General features: G+C 45.7%; 2 protein-coding genes across 2 annotated transcripts in view; both read right to left on the reverse strand.

The window, feature by feature from the left end:
- GALNT1 (polypeptide N-acetylgalactosaminyltransferase 1) overlaps positions 1–20,662 on the reverse strand; it is a 63,493-nt gene that overhangs the window by 30,801 nt on the left and 12,030 nt on the right. Inside the window, exons 2-3 of the mRNA XM_089532364.1 lie at positions 11,712–11,935; positions 3,650–3,824 (exon numbers count right to left, since the gene is read on the reverse strand). Coding sequence (XP_089388490.1) covers positions 3,650–3,824; positions 11,712–11,850 — 314 coding nt within the window. The 5' untranslated portion in view covers positions 11,851–11,935. The remainder of the gene's footprint in view (positions 1–3,649; positions 3,825–11,711; positions 11,936–20,662) is intronic.
- Positions 14,659–18,914, reverse strand: LOC149309401 (uncharacterized). Its single transcript, XM_089532363.1, has one exon. The coding sequence runs from the start codon at positions 17,779–17,781 to the stop codon at positions 14,917–14,919; it is 2,865 nt and encodes a 954-aa protein (XP_089388489.1). The 5' UTR covers positions 17,782–18,914; the 3' UTR covers positions 14,659–14,916.

Consider the following 20,662-nt stretch of genomic DNA (forward strand, 5'->3'; position numbering starts at 1 on the left):
TTGTACGTCCTCAGGATGTACTAGGGTTAGGGGTGTCCGGAATGGATGCCCTTTCCTAACCCTAGTACGTCCTAGGGACGTACTTTACGCCCGTCTGTAACAGGCCAGAGTTTCACTCTAATTCCTATTTTAATCAGTTTCACTTTCTACTTCTCAACATTATAGAAGCATCAAGCAAGCTTCCCAGGTTATAATAAAAAAATTACAGAGTGATTATTTTTTTTAAAAAATGTGAAATTGAAACTAAATACAATACAAGGAGGTGGAGAATTAACCTGAATTTGTTGCTGTTGTGGATCTCTTTGTTCTGTCTACAATCTCAATATACAGCCTGGATTCTAATGCAGTAAAATGCCTCCCTTTGACAATATCATTTCTGTATTCACACTGGTAACATGTTTGCAGATTATTTTTTTTCTTTGAAAGAAGGGTTAAAGAGAATTATGGAAAATAGGCAGTTCTTAGCAATAACAACCAAATGAGACTCCCATGGGCCAGTGGCATCCCTAGGGTTGGTGTCACCCAGTGCGGTAACTCATGGTGTCACACCTCCCCCCACTGACCTCCTCCCATTTCACACCACCCATATCCTTGGGAGAAAGCAGGAGTGTGGAGATTTGTAGACAAGCGTTTGCTTCTCCTCCTTCACCACCCAGCCTTCTCCTTGGGAGACAGCCGGGCAACAAAGGACTCAAAGTGTTCCCACATCCTTGCAGGCCACCTGAAATCCTTTGGCGGGCTGCATGTGGCCCCCGGGCCATATGTTGTACAGGCCTGGCTTAAAGCATTTTAAAGGGAAGCAGGTGAATGCCACAGACCCTTTCTGCCAGAAGATAGGTGTTTAGGGTACAGTGGTGTCATCCCCACTTAGAGTGTCACTGGGTGCGGTCCACACCCCCTGAACCCCTTAGTGATGCCACTGCCAAGGGGAACAGTAATATAGCAGCTGGTATACTCTCGTGGATACTAAAATCAGTGGATGCTCAAGTCTCATTGTCCTCAAGGGTGGCGTGGCTATGCTGCCACACCACCAGTGGGGACAATGGGACTTTCATACATACCCCAAAGCCTGCCTCGATGTGGCGGGTGGCTGTCTCCCTTCCTCCTTCTCTGGTTCTTGCTCCCTTCTCTTCCTCTCACCCTCCCCATCACTGCCACAGTCTACTCCCTTCCTCCTCATCTTCCCCCCACTGCTTCTCTTTTTCATCTTCCTCCGTCTCCTCTTCCCCCCTCCGGTGCTCCTGCTCTCCCCCCCTCTTCCTTCCTCCTCCTTCTCTCCCCAGCACCACTTCCGCCTCAATTCTTTCTCCTCTTCCTTTTTCCTTTTCCCCCCACCGCCACCACTCTTTTTCCTTCCTCCTCCTCCTCCTCTTCCCCCTCTGCCTCCACTACCACTCTTCTTCCTCTGCCTTTCTCCTTCTGCAGCCGCCTCTTCCTTCTCCCTCCTCTTCTCCCCCCTTGCCAGTGCCTCTTCCTCTGCCACCACACCCACACAGGCTTGCTGTACAACAAGGGAGGACTGTTGCCTTCAGCCATACATTGTGAGCTTTTCAGAAGCATCTTTCCAGTTTCTCATGGGAAAAGGAAGGTGTCATGGGAACAGGAAGGTGGATTGGAGGCATCTTTGGTCCATTCTAGCAGGGCTTACAGATTCAGAGAAACTGACAACTAACTGGTCTTAATTGATTTATTTATAGTTGAGTAGATGGACAATATCTTACACAGGAACCATGAGGGCAACTAGGGCCCCCTGTACTTGGTGGCCCATGGCAGCAGAACAGCAGGAAGTTCTTACATTGGTGGCTGAGTGGAGATAAGGGAAACCCTAATATTTGGTTGCAGTGGGTGAGATTAATGGAAGTCTTTACACCAGTGATAGAAGAGGTATAACCATAAACTAACAGCTTTCACACAAGTAAACACCTAGTCTGTACTGTCTAACAACAGTTGAAACTAACTACTAGGTCGTTGCCCTACAATTGTTCACTAATAGTCTTCAAATACAGAAAGTAGCTTCACTCCTGGTGAAATGGGCAGTATGGGTAGCAAGCAGATTAAAAGCACCCTTCTCCATATATCAAGGACTGCTTCTTAATGTGTTGTGAATGCTTGGAAAAAATATAGTCCAGGGAGTATTACAACCCATTTCACCAGGAGTTAAGCTACTTTCTGTATTAGAGGACTGTTAATGAACAATTGTAGGGCTGCAACCTTGCCATTTAGTTACAGGATAAGTCAAATGTATGTGGCTAGGAAGAAAAGTATCTCACCCAAAGACAAGGTGCTTTAAAACCTCACTGAACTGCTGCAACACCTATTTCAAAAACTACCAATTGCATTGGCTCATTGAAAAGTACCCTAGACAACAACCCAAATACAGTGTAAAAGGGGCCACAAATGCTAAAGAAGATTTTGCCCCACAAAGACCAATATTTATAGATATCATAGAAAGTAAACAAGGGATGCTGAAAGAAGTGTATGCACCCCCCAAAACTCATGGTATAGACATATACCATCAGCACCTCATTAAAAAAAATCAGGCAAAACATACTTCTCACACACAAAATCCTGGGGAAAGGAAACGCCATCCAAAATAAACGCACAAGACTGAATCTAGTATTTCGATGGCTAAACACACAAGACTAAATCCAGTATTTTGACGACCTGAAACCTGTCTGTGGAGGATTTCCTAGCCCTCTAATTGGTTTGGGGTTCACAGGGAGAATGCAGAGGTGTCTCCCACTCCCAGTTCAGTTATTTTGCCAAGTGCGGGCCCACCTGGCTATGTACTACACCAAACACACACATGCCAGTATCAGACAAAATATACAACAGGTATATAGGTAAAATGCACCCATCTTCTCAAGCTCTTAAGGTGTTCCTTATTGCTACTACCTACTTTACTTCTGTATTTTTTCTAGGCAAATGAGTATACTTAAAAATGAAGCAATGGGCTGCAGTGAGCCATTGTTTACATTTTAGAGCCCAAGGACATTCTTGGAACTAAATAAGTCACTGGACAAATGCCCTTCACTTCACAGCATGCCAGCCCCCAATTTAAAATAATAAACAACAACAACAACAACTACAATAATAAGCAGCAGCAGCAGCCTGGCAGAACCAAGAGAAGCATTTGTGGGCACACTGATCCTCATGGATACCACACTTGCTTTAGTGCAAATTATGTTTTTCTTGAAAACACAGGGAAGAATCTCATGTATTAATACTATCTTCTGAGGGATAATGAGTTGGCACCATACAGTTTTTCTCAATATTTATCATAGCCAATAGGGAGGGTCCAGCAGTGGATTATTGTTAGCAGAGCAGCAGAATCCAGCAAAACTCTGAGGGAGCAATTCCCTTTCACTGCAGCCTCCACCCCATGAACTGGTTTTAGAATACAAGGAAATCCTAGCATCACAAACAGCTGCATGGGAAACAATCTGGATTTAGTTTCTTTTTCTTTTTTGGTATATGTAATTATAAGGTGCTGAGACATTGGAAATGTATAGATTTGCTATTGATGCCTTATTTGCATAGAACAACACAGATACCATGATGTATACTAACAAAAGCAGAAAACAAGGTAACTGAAAACAGTATTAATTTTAAGAGCATCTGCCTTTAAAGCAACAGTAAATGCACTTACCCTTCCAATCTGACATCAGGTAAAGATCTGTTAAGTGCTATCATTTCACTCGCCATTAAATTAAACTGGTTTATTTTAAACATTTCCTTCATTTTTTCTTGGTCCTCTTTAGGAATCACAACTGGTTTTCCCATCTCTCCTGGACCTTCATGAGGTTTTTGTACCAGTTCTGGAACTAATATAAATATTTGTATTATTATAACAATATGAAACCAAAAATCTATTTATCATAATTAAGAACATGAGATGAGCCATACAAAAGTCCTATTCAGACTAATTTTCTCTTCATACAGTGGCCAATTTGTTGCCTAAGTGCAGCCCACACCATGAGGACATAGCTCAAATTGCACTTTCCATTTGTATTCCACACCAACCAACGTGAAAAAACATACTGCCTCTGATACTGGATGAGGCATATGGTATAATGTAACCCTTATAAACACTGAGTGTAAAGACATACAAGAAGGAGAAATACAGGAGTTGTTAGACTTATAGGACTGAATAGCTAAAAAAGTATTTGGTAGACATGACACACTTATCTAATTCATTCAGTCTTTGCTTACATGCTATTCTGAAACAAGGGCCCTATACAGACAGCCAAAATAAAGCTGCTTCGAGTCACAGTGGAGGTATGGTGTTTCAATGATGCATGCGTCCTAAGAGTCCAGAAGTCACACCAAAGCCACACTCCAGTCCTTGGGCTGGAGCGTGGCTTTGGTGCGACTTCTGGACTCTTAGGACGCATGCATCATTGAAACACCATACCTCCACTCTGACTCAAAGCAGTTTTATTTTGGCTGTCTGTAACAGGCCAAAGTTTATATTATGACAAGCAAGTAAGTAAAGGTAACAGAAGGAAATAACAGTGAATGTCAAAGGAAATAAAACTAAATAAACTGTAGCATACACCTAAAATGAAATATAATAGAGGCCCAGAGCCAGTATGGTGTAATGGTCTGAACACTGGATTAGGACTCTGGGAGACCAGTCTAAATCCTCATTCAGTTATGGAAACCCACTGGGTAACCTTGGGCTAGTCACACCCTCTCAGCCTCAGAGGAAGCAATGACAAAACCCTTCTGAATAAAACTTCATAATACAAACCCATCGGAGCATGAAGGTAGCATCAAGTACTCCCAAGATCCATTCCTGTTGCTAGATAAGCAGGCAGACTTAGTGGTTCAGAGGACCACCTATACACAATAGTTCACATGCTGGGAGCTACCTGATTATTTGGCCACTGCAACACTGTCTATAGGGGAGCCCCCCCCCCCCCGAAGATGACACAAAAGCTACAACTAGTGCAAATTTGTATCAGCTGGATTACTGACCAGAACACTACACAGAAGTCATACAACACTAGTCTTAAAGGAGATACCCTAACTGCCAATACATTTCTGAGCTGAATTCAAGTTACTGGTGACATTCAAAGCTCTAAATGGTTTGTGATCTTGATATACAGTTGTCCCTCCATATTCGCTAGGGTTAGGGGAACAAGACCCCCGTGAATATGGAAAAACCGCAAATAACAAAAACATTGTTTTTACCTGAGAGGACACCTCTCTAGGAATCTCTAGGTCCTCCAGTGCAACTCTGTGGCCAATGTCCAACACACACTGACCATAGAATGGCACTGGAGTAGCTACAAATGGTCTTTCAGTGCAACTTTTAGTTAAAGTTGACCACAGAGTTGCACTGGAGGACCTAGACAGTCCTAGAGAGAACATATTAATGAAATCTGTGAATAATCAAATCCGCAAATATCAAAGCCGCAAATATGGAGGGATGACTGTATACACCTGGTAAAGATCTGCTGGAGAGGCCCTTTTCTGTATCCCAACAGTAGAGTCTACACTGTGGGACAGCACAAAAGAAGGCCTATGTTGTGCTGCCCCAGTTGTGAAACATTTTCTACTTAAAGGTTAAATTACCTTTAAGTAACTAATGTTGTTGTTATACTTATTTACATCTGCTCATTTCAGATGTGGTGCTGGAAAAGACTGTTGAGGATACCATGGACAGCCAAAAAGACAAACAAATGGGTATTAGAATCCAAGATGACAAAACAGAGACTGTAATGCTATGGCTTTATCATGAGAAGGCATGACTCATTAGACAAGACAATAATGCTAGGAAAGGTTGGGGATAGTAGAAAGAGGGAAGACCGCATGGCAGGTTTACTCGAGGGCAGTTAACAACAAACAACAATTTGTGAAGTTGAAGGCTTTCATGACTGGCATCCATATTTTTCTGTGGGTTTTTTCGGGCTATGTGGCCATGTTCTAGAAGAGTTTATTCTTGATGTTTCACCAGCATCTGTGGCTGTGTGATCCTGGGTCTGGAGGAATTCTATGTTAATCTGTGCATTGTTCTGTTGTTGATGGCAGAGCCCCAGGGTGGGAGGATATGCAAAGAGGATTAGTGTCTGCTAATTGGTGATCATTATCTGCAGACTGACTCCACCGGAAAAATCAGCAGTAGCAGAACATGTTATAAACCATTCTGGGCATAAAATACTGTTTGATAACACTGAAATTCTGGACCATGCCAACAACTATCAGGTCAGAATGCACAGGGAAGCCACTGAAATCCATAAAATCTGTATAATTTCAACCAGAAAGAAGAAACCCTTAAAGTGAACTGATACAGACAGGCCAAAATAAAGTTGCTTCGGTTCACTTTGGAGGTATGGTGTTTCAATGATACATGCGTCCGTCCTAAGAGTCCAGAAGCTGCACCAAAGCCACACTCCAGTCCTAAGCACTGGAGTGCAGCTTTGGTGCAGCTTCCGGACTCTTAGGAGGCCTGCATCATTGAAACACCATACCTCCAAAGTGACCTGAAGCGGCTTTATTTTGGCCTGTCTGTATAGGGCCAAAGTTTGGCTACCAGGCCTGAAGAATAGCAAAATGAGGACTCAGCAAATGCAAATGAGAAACTACTCAGAGTCAGGGGCTTTCTCAGCAGATAATCATCACCAATTAACATGGAATTCCTCCAGACTCAGGATCACACTGTGTGTGTGTGTGTGTGTGTGTATCCAGCTCTCTTCTAGACCAGCATTCTCTGAAGATGCCAGCCACAGATGCTGGCAAAATGTCAAGAATAAACTCTTCTAGAACATGGCCACGTAGCCCGAAAAACCCACAGAAAACTATAAACAACTAATTTATTTGCATCCTACCTTTTCCCCAGTGTACAGCTCAAGGAGGGTTACAGTAATTAAAACACAGAAGTTCAACCATACAAATATGAAGAAGCAATAAAACTACCAAAAATATAAAACCAGTTAAAAACAAACCATCAAAAATAACAACAAATAATAAAGGTCCAGCACATTATGGTTGCAGGCCTGTTTTCCCCTTTAAAAAATTCTCAAAGGCCTGCTGAAATAAAAGGGTCTTATAGCTTGCCTGAAGAAAGAAGACAAGGAGGGTGCCAGTTAACTAACTTCTCTGCAAAGAGAATTTCAGATCTTGGAACCTATGTCTTTAGATAAAGGCGAAAAAACTTACAGATAAAGCTCTTGTCGATGACTCCTCTGTTCATGTTAGTTTCCATACTATATTCCTTGCCAGTAAAAGCTTTATAAATGGCCGAGACTAAGCTTCTCATTTTCCTATTCTCAATACAAGAGTTTTTCAATATTTCAAGTGCCTTTATGTTACACATATAAGTTATAAATGAACTTATTTGTGCTAACTGCATTAACTGAGGTGTTTTATATTTTATTTGTATTATAGAAATCACTTTGACGCTTATAAGAGCTTATAAACCCTACTTTCCTCATATTGCACATATTTATCTTAATGCTCCAAAACTAGGACACAGTGGAGACAAGAAATGCTAGCAATTTCATATATTTATCATATTTGATCTAAGTCATTAGTAAAAAGAATTGTGTAGTGTAATTTTATTCCTTGGGGCTCACAGTTAATATAAATAGGAAGCAAGAGCACTAGCATCTTCAAGTCCTTCTTTGTCCTTCATATCCAATTAGGGTACTATACTGCTTTATAATTTTAGCAACCTAGGCTATATCTAAAGGCTTCATAGCACTTTAATAAAACTGGTACTGGCAAGCCAATCTTACGGATTGTTTCATATTTGTAAATCGTATTACTCCTAGCAATAACCCTCTCCAATTTTTGTTGTTGTTGTTGTTGTCAGAACCACTTTTTTTAAAAAAAATCTGGATACACAAACAAAATAAAAAAAATATTAGTTTGAAAAGTTTTGTGTATTTTTCATTGTACCATAATCCAATTTGTACTAACATTATCATTTGTAGTAGTTGTTGTGTGCCCTCAAGTTTCTCACTTGTGGCAACCCCAACACCACTTTATCATAGGATTTTCTTGGCAAGATTTGTTCGGGGGGACAAATCCAATTTGTCCTAACAAAAATATTTACTTGAGCTAATTCCTATACATTCATTGAATAATATTTTTGTTAACCAAATTCATAAATATTTAAAATTAATAAGGCTAGTCTGGATATCATTTTGACTTCGTTTTGTTCTTCTGAATGGACATTAATACATAACAATTTCTATTTTTATAATTAATTCTTACTACTGTAGAGCCACCATGTTGCTGTGATCTGAGTGTTGGGACTACAACTCTGGAGACCAGGGTTTAAATCCTGCACTCAGGCAGGATACAGACCGCTCCTTTGGGGCAGCCTGCACCTGCCCCTTTCCCCGATGGATCGGGGCCTCAGCGGCCACAGCTGCAACCCCAGAGGCCCCAATCTGCTGCTTTTCCAGGCCTCGGGGAAGCGGCAAAAAGCCGCTTCCCCACAGCCTGGAAAGGGGTGTCCTTGGGGCTTCATGCCTCAAGGACACCCGTCAGCAGCGGGGAAAGAGAGAAAGGGGCCACTTGGCCTGTGGGAGATGTATGAATTCAAACAGTGGAGGTCCAGTATTGGTCAAAGTCCTCCATCCTTTTTCAATACAATAAAGTATCAGGAGAAAAAACCATGCCAAACAACAGAGACCAGAATAGGCCTGCTGGTGCCCTTGGCTAAGAGAAAATGTATCAGAAGGGGGCAAAATCTGTAAAGTCCCAGTAGGAGGATCTTCCTCAAATTCGATGGCATATCACCTGGAGAGGATATTGAGCACCCAGAAATTGGTGGTAATTGTGGCCCAAATCTTGTCAATTTATGTCAGTCTGTCGCCAAAGATTGCAAGCGAGTTGAGGAAATCCTGTACAGAGGAGTCAAAAATGCTTCTTTCCTTGTTCACCACCCTTTTTCTTATAAGAGGAAAGGAATTTTGAGGAGAAAGGCTCCCTCTTCCCAGATGATGACAAAGAATGGGAAGGATTTATTTGTAACGCTGGAAAGGGAGGAGTAAAAAAACATCTCTGACGATATGCAGGTTGTTGCCATCCGTATCACAACCTAAGAGTGCCTCTGTAATTCACAGGCATGGTGTACTTCTTTGCTGTTGTCCTCATCTCTTGGATTCTGGACACCATTCAGTCTCCGGCTTTGCTTTAACTGAGTGCTGGGCAGACCTACTCTCCGAGACTGACTTCAGGGGTACAGAAATGGTAGCCATCAGTGGCATCAGCGATTTTAAGGCCTACGCATAAAATAGCACTTTCAGCCTGAACTCCCGCTTTTTACGTGCTTGCGGTGTAAAAGCTTTGCAATGGACACAACTATTGACATTTTGTCCTTCTCCCAAACAAAGAAGGCAATGGGAATGGCTATCCCACCTGGGGAGCTTCACTTCACACTCACTACACCTGAGGTGGAAGTGGTCACCATAGCCAAATCATTATCAGCTCTCATTCTAAGGGATAAACCAGAGGAATAAGCCATTAAACAATCCAAATTCAGAAATCCAAATGACTGACTTGCCCAAGGTCACCAAGCAAATTCCATGGCTGAGCTCAGAGCTGAAACCTGGTTTCCAGAGTTGTAATCTAATACTCAAACCACTATGCCTCTTCTTAATGCTCCAGTGAGCATATAAATGGAGATATTGTCCTTCAAATAATCCAAGCCATATAGGTCAAAACCAGCACTTTGGAATATGCCCGGAGAAGAACCAGCAGCTAATGGAGCTTTTGCAGCAAGGAAGTTGTGTGCTCCCTGTAGCCAGTTCCAGTTAACAACCTGGCTGCAGATCTTTGGGCAAACTGAAGTTTCTGAGCATGTTTCAAAGGCACCCCCAAGTACAGCACATTACAGTAATTCAAAGAGGCCAGATTCGATTTCTCAAACTACAAACATGAGTTTTCAGGGGGAGTGTAAACCCCATCTAACCAAGGACACTTCCCTATTCCTGGATCTATCTTTCAGCTGACCAAGAGCACCTTTCTTTTGTCTGGATTAAGCTTCAGTTTGTTTCGTCTCATCCATACCATTACTGCCAGACACTAGTTCAGCACAGGAACAGCTTCCATGGAATTAGGTAGAAAGGAATGAGAGAGCTGGGTATCATCAGCATACTACTGACACCTGACTCCAAAACTCCAGACAACCACTCCCAGTGATTTCATGTAGATGCTAAAGAGAATTAAAGACAAGACTGAATCCTCAGGAACACCACAGGACAGTGCCCAAGGAGTCAAGCACAATCTCCTATGACCACTCTCTAAGCGAGCCCTTCCAAGAAAGAATGGAGCCACTGCAGAACAGTAGTACTTGAAGCCCCATCCCAGTGATTTCATGTAGATGCTAAAGAGAATTAAAGACAAGACTGAATCCTAAGGAACACCACAGGACAGTGCCCAAGGAGTCAAGCACAATCTTCTATGACCACTCTCTAAGCGAGCCCTTCCAAGAAAGAATGGAGCCACTGCAGAACAGTAGTACTTGAAGCCCCATCCCAGTGATTTCATGTAGATGCTAAAGAGAATTAAAGACAAGACTGAATCCTAAGGAACACCACAGGACAGTGCCCAAGGAGTCAAGCACAATCTCCTATGACTACTCTCTAAGCGAGCCCTTCCAAGAAAGAATGGAGCCACTGCAGAACAGTAGTACTTGAAGCCCCATCCCAGAGAGGTGACTCAGAAGGATACTATGGTCAATGGCCCTTGGGTCCTTTCCAATTCTAGAATTCTATTATTCTAGTAAGTTTGCTTAATTTTTCCTGTTTCAGTTCAAATACTTTTGGGCTGCTGGGAAATTAAATAGTTATGCTTAGTAACTGTAATCCGAGCAAACATGCTAAATTAGATCATGACCTATGTGGGGCAGTGGGAAAAAAATCAAATTCAATATTTTGTAGAAAATCCACATGCTTATGTGAAAGTCAACTTGTTTCACATAAAGAGAATGCTGGACATTAGGAACAGCAAGTCTTCACTGCATTTGTATATGTAATCAAAAAGTTGCATGCCAGCTGGTTTAATGATTGTTAAAGAGTCATATCTAGAATACATTATGACATTACTTGGAGGCCTGACTGAATTGTTTAAGCTTCCAGAGGGAACGGTAGCAATTAAAATTAAGTGCAAGCTGCCAATTTTCATAACACAATTTGGGGCAGGGGCAAGGTTACAGATTTTCAATTTTCCCCTAGAGTGGTTCCTTTGTCTAATACAGCATGGTGAACTTGTGTTGAAGAGAAATTGTCCCTACTGGGCAACCAATACTGACTGTAGGTGATAATTACAGTTCTCCTGGAAATTGGGATTTGAGATTACTAGACTCTTTGTACAATATTATGATCCTTGTGGACAGAGTGGAAATAAATAAACACCAAAAAATAAATGTTGCTGTAGCCTGATATGTCAAGGCAAGCTCTGGTAAAGCACTTTAGCTTCAGAATGCCTGTCACACAGCCAGTGCTACTGGAAGGAAGGGAGGAAACTGTTTTCTTCCCATTGTGACTTCTTCCCCACATACAAGAACACAGTGGTTGATAGGCACCTGGATTTCAGCAATCCTGCAAACAACAACACCACAACACTCCCCCCAACTTATCTATTCAGTGACCTTTAAATCATCTTGACTTGGTCTAGAGTCAAACCAGCCCACCCCCCCCCTCCTGCACAATTAAATGAAGTTTAAGTCTGCATGCCAAAAAGTATGTACTTACCATCCCCAGGTGGAAGGCCTCGTTCTTTTTTCTCATCACATTTGTTGCATTCACTGAAGTAAAGTAACAAAAACATATCCAAAAGGACCCAAACCAGTGAGGTGGCAAGGACCACCTTGCAATATGCAAATTTTCTCATGGCACTTTGACTCCAGGATACACTATTTTTTGTATTTGATTCAATGACATGGATGTAATCCCATTTCAACGTTTCTGTTCTTTATCTATGGAAAGAGAGAAAAAGGGATGAATGAGTATGTGATGAACCTAGTGCTTAAAATTTAAAATGCAACTTAAATTATTGAGTTTCTATATTTAAAAAATGATGCTAAGGCAATGCAAACTGAAATAGACATATTCTAGTGACTCAATCTTATTGGAAGAAGTATTCCTCTTTTCGAGAAAGCCATGTGGAGATACAGGACATGGGGTTAAGTGAAGGTTATAACCCTTTGCCCCCTATGTTTTTGTTGGTGTGTGCCCTCTAGATGTTTCCCACTTATGGCAACCCTAACACAGAGTTTACCTCCACAAAAATTGGTTCTCAATGCTACTTGACATAATTTTCATCTTCAAGGGAAAATACCATGAAGGATTATTGTCTGTAGGACATGTCTAACTTGATTTCAATAAATCCTATAGGTCCAAGAGTCTAGGAGGAAACAATCTTTTCTAATTTCTGCTTTCATTTAAGCTTTGCCACTAAGAGATAGCTCCAGTAAAACAAGGCTTTACAGAAAGAACAGTAAAAATCATGCTACAGAAATGTATGCCTAGCAACCAGTGAAATAAATGCTTCAGTTTCCTAAACCATCTTGTGTTTAAAGTGATCCCTAAATTGGCAAGGTAAAATAAATAACTCTCAGTACCAATGATATTCCATTGAATCATCTGAAGTTATTTTGACTTCCTCTACATCCGAACCTTTTGGAAAAATAAACTCTGCACTGCCAGGAAAGAGGAAAACCTTACAGCACACTTTAAATAAAGTGTTTTTCTAAACTGTGATAATGACCTTGTTTTTCTGATATTATTTGTATCGTGCCACAAGTACATGAATTGGGAAACAATCCATATATCAATGTGTTAAGCCAGGGGTAGCCAATCTTTTTGAGCCAGGGGCCGGGTTGCTGTCCCTCAGACAACTGGGGGGCCAAAGCCAATAAATAAATAAATAAATAAATAAATTTTTAAAAAATTTAAATAAATAAATAAACCAGGACAAATGTAGGACAACATTTGCAAATGGTGGACACTTTTTTTAAAAAGTGGAGGACATGCAAAAAAATTTGCTGATTTTTTAAAAAATGTTAATATAAATGCATGTTTCTGAGGTGTCTATAGACAATTGCCCCCCTTGCCCCTGCGTGCGAGAGGCCAAAGGCCCTGGCGGCAATCGGCGGCAGGACCAGGCTGGGGCCGGTCCCAAGGCCTCGCTGGGCCGCATCCGGCCCGCGGGCCGCAGGTTGCCTACCCCTGTGTTAAGCCATCACTTTTTTCACAATGAGTAAATCTTATTTACTCATTGTGGATGCGGCAGTTCAGTGGTTAAGATGACAATTCTGACGATCGGACGTTGGCAGTTCAAGGCCCGAGTGCTGCATAATGGGGTGAGCTCCTGTCACTAGTTCCAACTTCTGCCAACCTAGCAGTTGAAAAGCATGCAAATGCAAGTAGATAAACAGATACCACTTCGATGGGAAGGTAACAGCTTTTGATGTAGTCATACTGGCCATATGACCACCGGATTTGTCTTTGGACAACGCTGGCTCTTGGGCTTAGTAACAGAGATTATTACCACCCCCTACAGCCGGTTACGACTAGAAATTCATGTCAAGGGACTATCTTTACCATTACATTTTAAATCTTATTTGCATCATATTTTAAATTATACATTAACATATACATATGATAATACACAAAAATTATCATATGAAATGGCCCTCAAAAGAAGGAAGAGTCATCTGTTATTATCAAATTCCACTGTTCATTTACACATTATTCTCCATGTAAAAAATACAGGTCTATACATTTTACTCCAAAACTAATCTATGGTATGTCGCTTATACTTCGCCAAATTTGTTCGGTACTGACTGCCTTGTATTTTAAAACAACATTGTATTAAAGAATCAGTAACGTAAACAGTTAGATGTTCACTGTATAACATGTAAACCTGATTCCAAACTTATGAACTGTCTTTCATCTACATCAGATCCTAAAGTAATATATACAGCACTGTAAAAAGATGAAGTCAGATGCCCCTCTGTATCCACGGATTCTACATACATGAATTCAACCATCCATAGCTTACAATTTTTTTTAAAAAAATTCAAAACACAAACCTTGACACTATTTTAAAACACTTTCCATGGGACTTAAACATCTATAGATTTGGGTATCCATGGGGGGGGGGGGGGGGTTGGGGTTCCTGGAAACAAACCTCAGCAGATACCAAGGCCCCACTGTACTATTACAATGCAAAAAAGAGATATAATTATTCTACCGGGAAACCAATTAAAAACAAAGCTATTAAGATGCCTAGGCAAAAAGGGAAACTTCTAATGCTGAAAAGAGAGCAGTTGATGCTTTTCAGCTTCACAGTTATCTGCATCTCATCCTGTTTTAGGCATTGTTTCTTATCTCAAACAGAGAAGTATACTCTGATCTATATAGGGAATGATGGATGCTGTGAGAGCTGTTTGATAGTTTTTTTAAAAAAGTTTCCAATGTTATTGCCTTTTTACACAGAGTATGGAACGTTAGTCCTTACCTGAGATACGTCCCTTTCCAGCAGAGAAGGTCCGGTCATCCTGATATTGGGTTACTCCGCCTGCGAAGGCTCCTGTAGGCAGGACAAAGAAAATTAAATAACAAAAGGCCAGGAGCCTGGCCGCACCACGTGGGCGGAGTGACCCCTAGGAATCTTCAGTCAATGACCAGCCTCGTTAACACTCAGAGGTCTCAGACATAAAAGGCGACCAGACTGGGCTGGCTCAGGAGATCTAGAGAAAGAACAACAGTCCACGTCTTTGACCAACCCCCCAGTCATCGGTTTCCAGGCGCCCGCAGGAAGAGGGGTGGGGAGGATGACCGGACCTTCTCTGCTGGAAAGGGACGTATCTCAGGTAAGGACTAACGTTCCATTTCCCAGCAGAGAAGGGGGCCGGTCATCCTGATATTGGGATTTAGAAAAGCGCTGACCCCCCTAGGGAGGGCCTGCTGGCGCCTGGGGTGACTGCGGGACTATCTGTTGAAGGACCCTGCGACCAAAAGCTGCCTCTGCTGATTGAAAGACGTCTAGCTTGTAGTGTCTAACGAACGTAGACGGAGTCTTCCATGTGGCCGCCCTGCAAATCTCGGCGAGGGGCGCATTAGTGGAAAAGGCCGCTGAGGTGGCAGCACTTCTGGTGGAATGGGCCGTGATGTCCTTAGGGGGAGGTAGGTCCAGGGTCTTGTAGCTTGTGATGATACATTGTTTGATCCACCTGGAGAGCGTCGACAACGAAACCTTCTTACCCTTGGATCTCGGTTGGAAGGAAACAAAAAGAGACTCGGTTTTTCTAAAAACTGCTGTCCTCTTGAGATAGAACTTAATGGCTCTGCGCACGTCCAAGGTGTGCCAAATCTTTTCAAGGTCATTTTTTGGCCTGGGGCAAAAGGAAGGCAGGACGATGTCCTGAGAGGAATGGAAAATCGAGTTCACCTTGGGGATGAAGGTTGGATCTGGTCTGAACAGAACTGAGTCGGGCCGGATGATGCACAGTTCGCTTCTCACTGACAGTGCCCCGATCTCCGAGACTCGTCGGGCAGATGTCACTGCCGTTAAAAAGAGAGTCTTAAAGGTGAGAAGCTTTAGGGAAGCCTCTCTCATCGGTTCGAAGGGCTGAATCGTCAGGGCTTTGAGGACCGTGTGGAGGTTCCATGAGGGGAAGCGGTGTCTAGTCGGGGAGGATCTGTTGGAGACTCCCTTGAGTAGCCTCTTGACGTGAGGATGATGGGAGATCCGAGCCGCTTGGTCGTGTGGAAGGATGGAGGTAATCGCCGCCACCTGTCTCTTTACCGTGTTAGGTCGGAGGCCTTGGTTGATGCCATCCTGAAGGAACTGTAGGAGTGTGGAGACCGTGACCCGAATGAAGTCCTTCTTTTTGATTTTACACCATCTCTTGAAGGCTGTGAAGGTGTATTCGTAAATCTTGATGGTCGATTGGCGTCTAGATGCCAGGATCGACTCGATCACCTCGGAGGAATAGCCATATTTGGTTAGCATGTTCCTCTCAATTTCCAGGCGTGAAGCTGAAGCCAGTTCGGGTCTGGATGGTAGACTTGACCCTGCGACAACAGATCCGGTCTGGTTGGGAGAGGAAGGTTTTGAGTTGACAGGCTGAGAAGCTCCGAAAACCACGGGCGCCTGGGCCAAGCTGGAGCTATCAGGATGACCACCGCTCCGGTCCTTCGAACTTTGGACAGGAGTTTGGTCAATAGCGCTACTGGGGGGAAGGCATACAGGAGCCCCTCCGGCCATCGGCACGTCAGTGCATCGAAGTCCTCTGCCCCCTGTGTCTTGAACCTCGAGAGGAATCTGGGAGTCTTGGCGTTGACGGGTGATGCGAACAGGTCCATTACCGGTGGGCCGAAGACCTCCACTATGGTTTGGAACACCTCTGGGTGTAGGCTCCATTCTCCTTGATCGATATCTGTTCGGCTTAGCCAGTCGGCCTTGGAGTTTAGAAGACCTTGTAGATGTTCTGCGCGTAGAGACAGCAGGTTGGTCTCTGCCCATGTCAACAGTAGCTGGGCCTCCTTCATCAGAGTTCGTGATCTTGTTCCGCCCTGGCGGTTGACATGTGCCTTGGCCGTAATGTTGTCGGTTCGTATAAGGACCGCCTTGTGACGAATAAGTCTTTTGAAGGATTGGAGGGCTAGTCGTATCGCCCGAAGTTCTAGCCAATTGATGCTGTGGGACCTTTCTTCCGGAGACCATCGTCCCTGTGCCAGTTGTGACCCGCAGTAGGCTCCCCAGCCTCGGAGGCTGGCATCTGTGGTGATCTGGATCCTCTCCGTCTCCCAGATGGGACGGCCCCTGAAGACTGCCTGGGATATCCACCATCTGAGAGACTGTCGAACCTGGTCGTGTATCCGTATCTTGCGGTGACTCCTTTGGGCGATGGCCTGTTGGTGAGGAAGAAGAATCCATTGAAGAGGTCTGGCATGGAATCTCGCCCAAGGTAGGCATTCGATAGCTGCTATCATCAGCCCCAGCAGGCGAGAGAGTAGCTGAAGGCTGACCCGGGGTGACCTGAGAGCCCTCAGGACTGTCTTGTGAATGGTCGAGGTCCGCTCTGGAGTGAGGGAGACCGTCCCCGAGTGACTGTCTATCTGAGATCCCAGGTGGATGATCTGTTGACTGGGCTGAATGGAGCTCTTGTCCAGATTGACCAGAAAACCGTGGTCCTCCAATGATCTGAGGACCCTGGCAGTGTCCTGTATGGCCTGTTGAATAGAGGGGGCCCTGATTAGGAGGTCGTCCAAGTATGGGTGAACGTGGATGCGTTGGGTCCTCCAATGAGCGACCAGATCCACCATGACTTTGCTGAAAACCCTGGGAGCGGACGAGAGGCCAAAGGGAAGTGACCTGAATTGGAAATGGCGCCTGCCATATTTGAACCGGAGAAAACGACGGGAGGTGGGGTGGATTAAAATATGGAGATAAGCATCCTGGAGGTCTATAGAGGACAGAAAGTCGTTGGGCTGAAGACTGTCCAGGATAGTCTTGAGGGTCTCCATCCTGAATTTTTTCTTGCGTATGAATCGGTTGAGCGGTCTCAAGTTCAGAATGGCCCTCCAGGACCCATTCTTCTTGGGCACTAGGAAGAAAGTAGAATAACAGCCCACGCCCCTTTGGTCTTTTGGAACCGGCTCGATGGCGTTGACGGCGACTAGGCGGTCGATGGCTTCCAGTAGGAGGCGGTGTTTTTCGGGATCGCTGGACTTGGGAGAAGGGATGAAGAGGTCTCGAGGCGTATGATGAAATTCTAGCCTGTATCCGTTGCGGACGGTGTCGAGAACCCATCTGTCTGTTGTGGAGCCCTCCCAAACTTTTGCGAATCCCTGAAGGCGACCTCCTACTGGAGGGGCCCCGTCATGCTTGTTGGCTCCTTTGCTGCTTGGAACCCCCACCGCCCTTCGAGGGGAAGGCGGACCGGCCCTGTTTGTTGGACTTAGAGTCCCCCCAGCGGGGCTTGTGAGGCCTAGACTCCCTGGCTTGAAAGGAGTTGGAAGGGAAGAAGGGGCGTGAAGATCGAAAGGAAGAAGATTTTCTGAACTGCCTTTTATCGTCTCTCTTTTTGGCTGAGGGTAAGGCTTTCTTCTTATCCTTGCCCTCCACTAACACTGGGTCAAGGGACTCCCCAAATAGTTTGGTTCCCAAAAAGGGGGAGAAAGCCAGATTTTGTTTAGACTTAGAGTCTACCTGCCAGTTTTTTAGCCAGAACTGCCGTCTGACCGCAACAGCTGCCGCCTGTGCCCTGGCACATTGTTGAATGGTGTCTAGAGTGCCGTCGGCCCCCAGGGCCAAGGCCTTAGAAATCTTGTTAACAGTTTGTCTGGTCTTGGTGTCTGCGTGTGGGAGGAGCTCCAGTAGCTCCTTGGACCACTGGAGGGAGGCGCGCATTACCAAGGAGACAGTGGTCGCCGCCCTAATGGCCGTGGAGATAGCTTCGTGGGCTTTTTTAAGCGCTCCCTCTGCCCTCCTATCCTCTGGATTCCTGAGGGTATCCTCGCCATCCCTAGTAAACACGGCGGAAGAAACCAAGGCCGACACAGGAGCATCAACTAGGGGGACCTTGAGGCTATCCATCACACCCCGCTGAAGAATGTAATGCTTTCGAATGGCGCTATGGTTGGGCCTAGATGATGCTGGTTTATTCCATTCGTCTCTAATGATTTGCATAATATTGTAAGGACAAGCGAGCTCTTGGACTGAGGAGGTTGTGACAGGGAAGAGCTCCTCACCCACCCTGGGAAGGTCTAAGTCCATGTTAGGGGCCTCATTAGATGGCAGTGCAATGCCAAGGGTCTTAGTGGTTTTCTTTATGAGGAGAGGGTAGTCCTCTGGTTTGAGGAGGCGAGAGGACATGGGGACGTCCCTGGACTCATCACCCTCTTCTTGGGACAGTTCACCTTCCTCAGATTCGGACACCTCAGACTCTGGGGCCGCGGGCCCCCCCCCGTCCTCCGAGGATTGGGATGGGACCCTCTTTCGCTTGGATAACTGTCTGGTATATCTAGCTCTCTTAGCAGGAGGATGATAAGAAAGATCCGATTCGGAGCCTGAATCAGAGCAATCCCCTTGCCCAGATCCCGATGATGCAGGGCGCTGCAGGGATCGCGGGTTGGAGCGGTCCCTAGGGGCCACGTCCCCTCTATCTCTCCTTAGGTCTCGGCCTAGTGGGGGTTCATGGGGGGGAGGGTCACTGGAGCAGGAGCGGCTGTCTGAGCGCCTGCTCTGTGAAGAAGAGGACCGGCGCCTCTTGGGATCGCTGGGATGGCCTCTGCCATCCCGGTCCAATGCATTGCCGCGGCTGCCCCCGGTGGCCGCTGCGCGGTCCCGCGACGCCCCTAGTGGGTCACGTGGGGCATGGTCGGCGACTAGTCTGACCTCTGGGTCAAGATGGCCGCCCCCATAGAGGCCCACATGGCCAAGATGGCCGCCGCCATCGCGGTCCATGTGGCCGAGGTGGTGGTCCGCAGCGGCACCCACGCCATAGCGCGGCCTGGTGCCGCGGTCTGGGGGTGGTGCACCGGCCCCCCCGGTGGGAAAACACCCAGGGCCGGGGGCCGCAAGCCAGGGGAAGCCCCATTGAGGCCCATAAAAACCCTCCCGGTCGCTCGTGCCCGGCGGCGGCGGGCCCGAGGGGATGGAAGGGGCCTGGAAGAAGGGCCCCGGCCAACTGAAGAAGGGGGGGCAAAACGGTGGCATGAAAGGTCCGCTCCCCCACCCTGGCGTTCCCCCGGGCTCTCCCTCTCCTAGCGGGACCGCTTGGGAACCCTTTGGAGCCGGTCCTGAGGGGGAGCGGGGCCAGCGGAGCACCCGCGCAGGGTGGCTTACCTCGTCCCCATGATCGTCCGGCGGCGATGTAGGCTCACCCCGGGCCAACCCTGACCGGGTCGGATGGGGGGCCCTGGCCCCAGCAGCGGGCTGAGAGGCGGCAGCCTCTGTCCGGTGCGGCCGCGCCTCCACCCCTTGGCCGGTTTCCATGGCCGCGGTCCCTGGGCAGGCATCCGGCAAAGCCGGGGCAGGCCCGGACTGGGTGGAGGCTAGCTCGCCCTGTGCTCTGGCCTCTTCCCCGCTCGCCATGGAGGAGGGGGGGAAGGACAAAGGAGGAGGAAAAGCAGAAAGGAAAAGAAGAGAGGGTTTTTTTTTGTTTTTTTTTAAGAGGTTGAGAAAAAGGGGGGAAAAAGAAGGGATCAAGCCAGGCAAGTCTGGGGGAGCTAGTTCTGGAAAAAAACTTCGGAAGAAAACTTTTGGAAGCGTCCTACTTGGAGCAAGGCAGGAAGCAGACTGAAGATTCCTAGGGGTCACTCCGCCCACGTGGTGCGGCCAGGCCCCTGGCCTTTTGTTATTTAATTTTCTTTGTCCTGCCTACAGGAGCCTTCGCAGGCGGAGTAACCCAATATCAGGATGACCGGCCCCCTTCTCTGCTGGGAAATTGCATTGTTTACTTTTTCTCCCAGAATACAGAAAATACATAAAGAGGTTGTTTAAGGAATGCTTTGATGACGTGCCTTTTCTGTTCAACGAAACATTATTTCCAGATGTACCAATGAAGAAGGTGTGTCAAAAGACCTAAGAGGAGGAATGATCCTGTCTGGCCCGTCTGTTTATACAGTCGACCCTCGATATCCATGGACTTGCCATCCATGGATCCAAGCATCTGCAGATAGCAAGCCCG

The sequence above is a fragment of the Sceloporus occidentalis genome, unplaced genomic scaffold (genome assembly GCF_023333645.1).
Source record: "Sceloporus occidentalis isolate IW3139 unplaced genomic scaffold, rSceOcc1.0.p SCAF_7, whole genome shotgun sequence".
Taxonomy (NCBI): domain Eukaryota; kingdom Metazoa; phylum Chordata; class Lepidosauria; order Squamata; family Phrynosomatidae; genus Sceloporus; species Sceloporus occidentalis.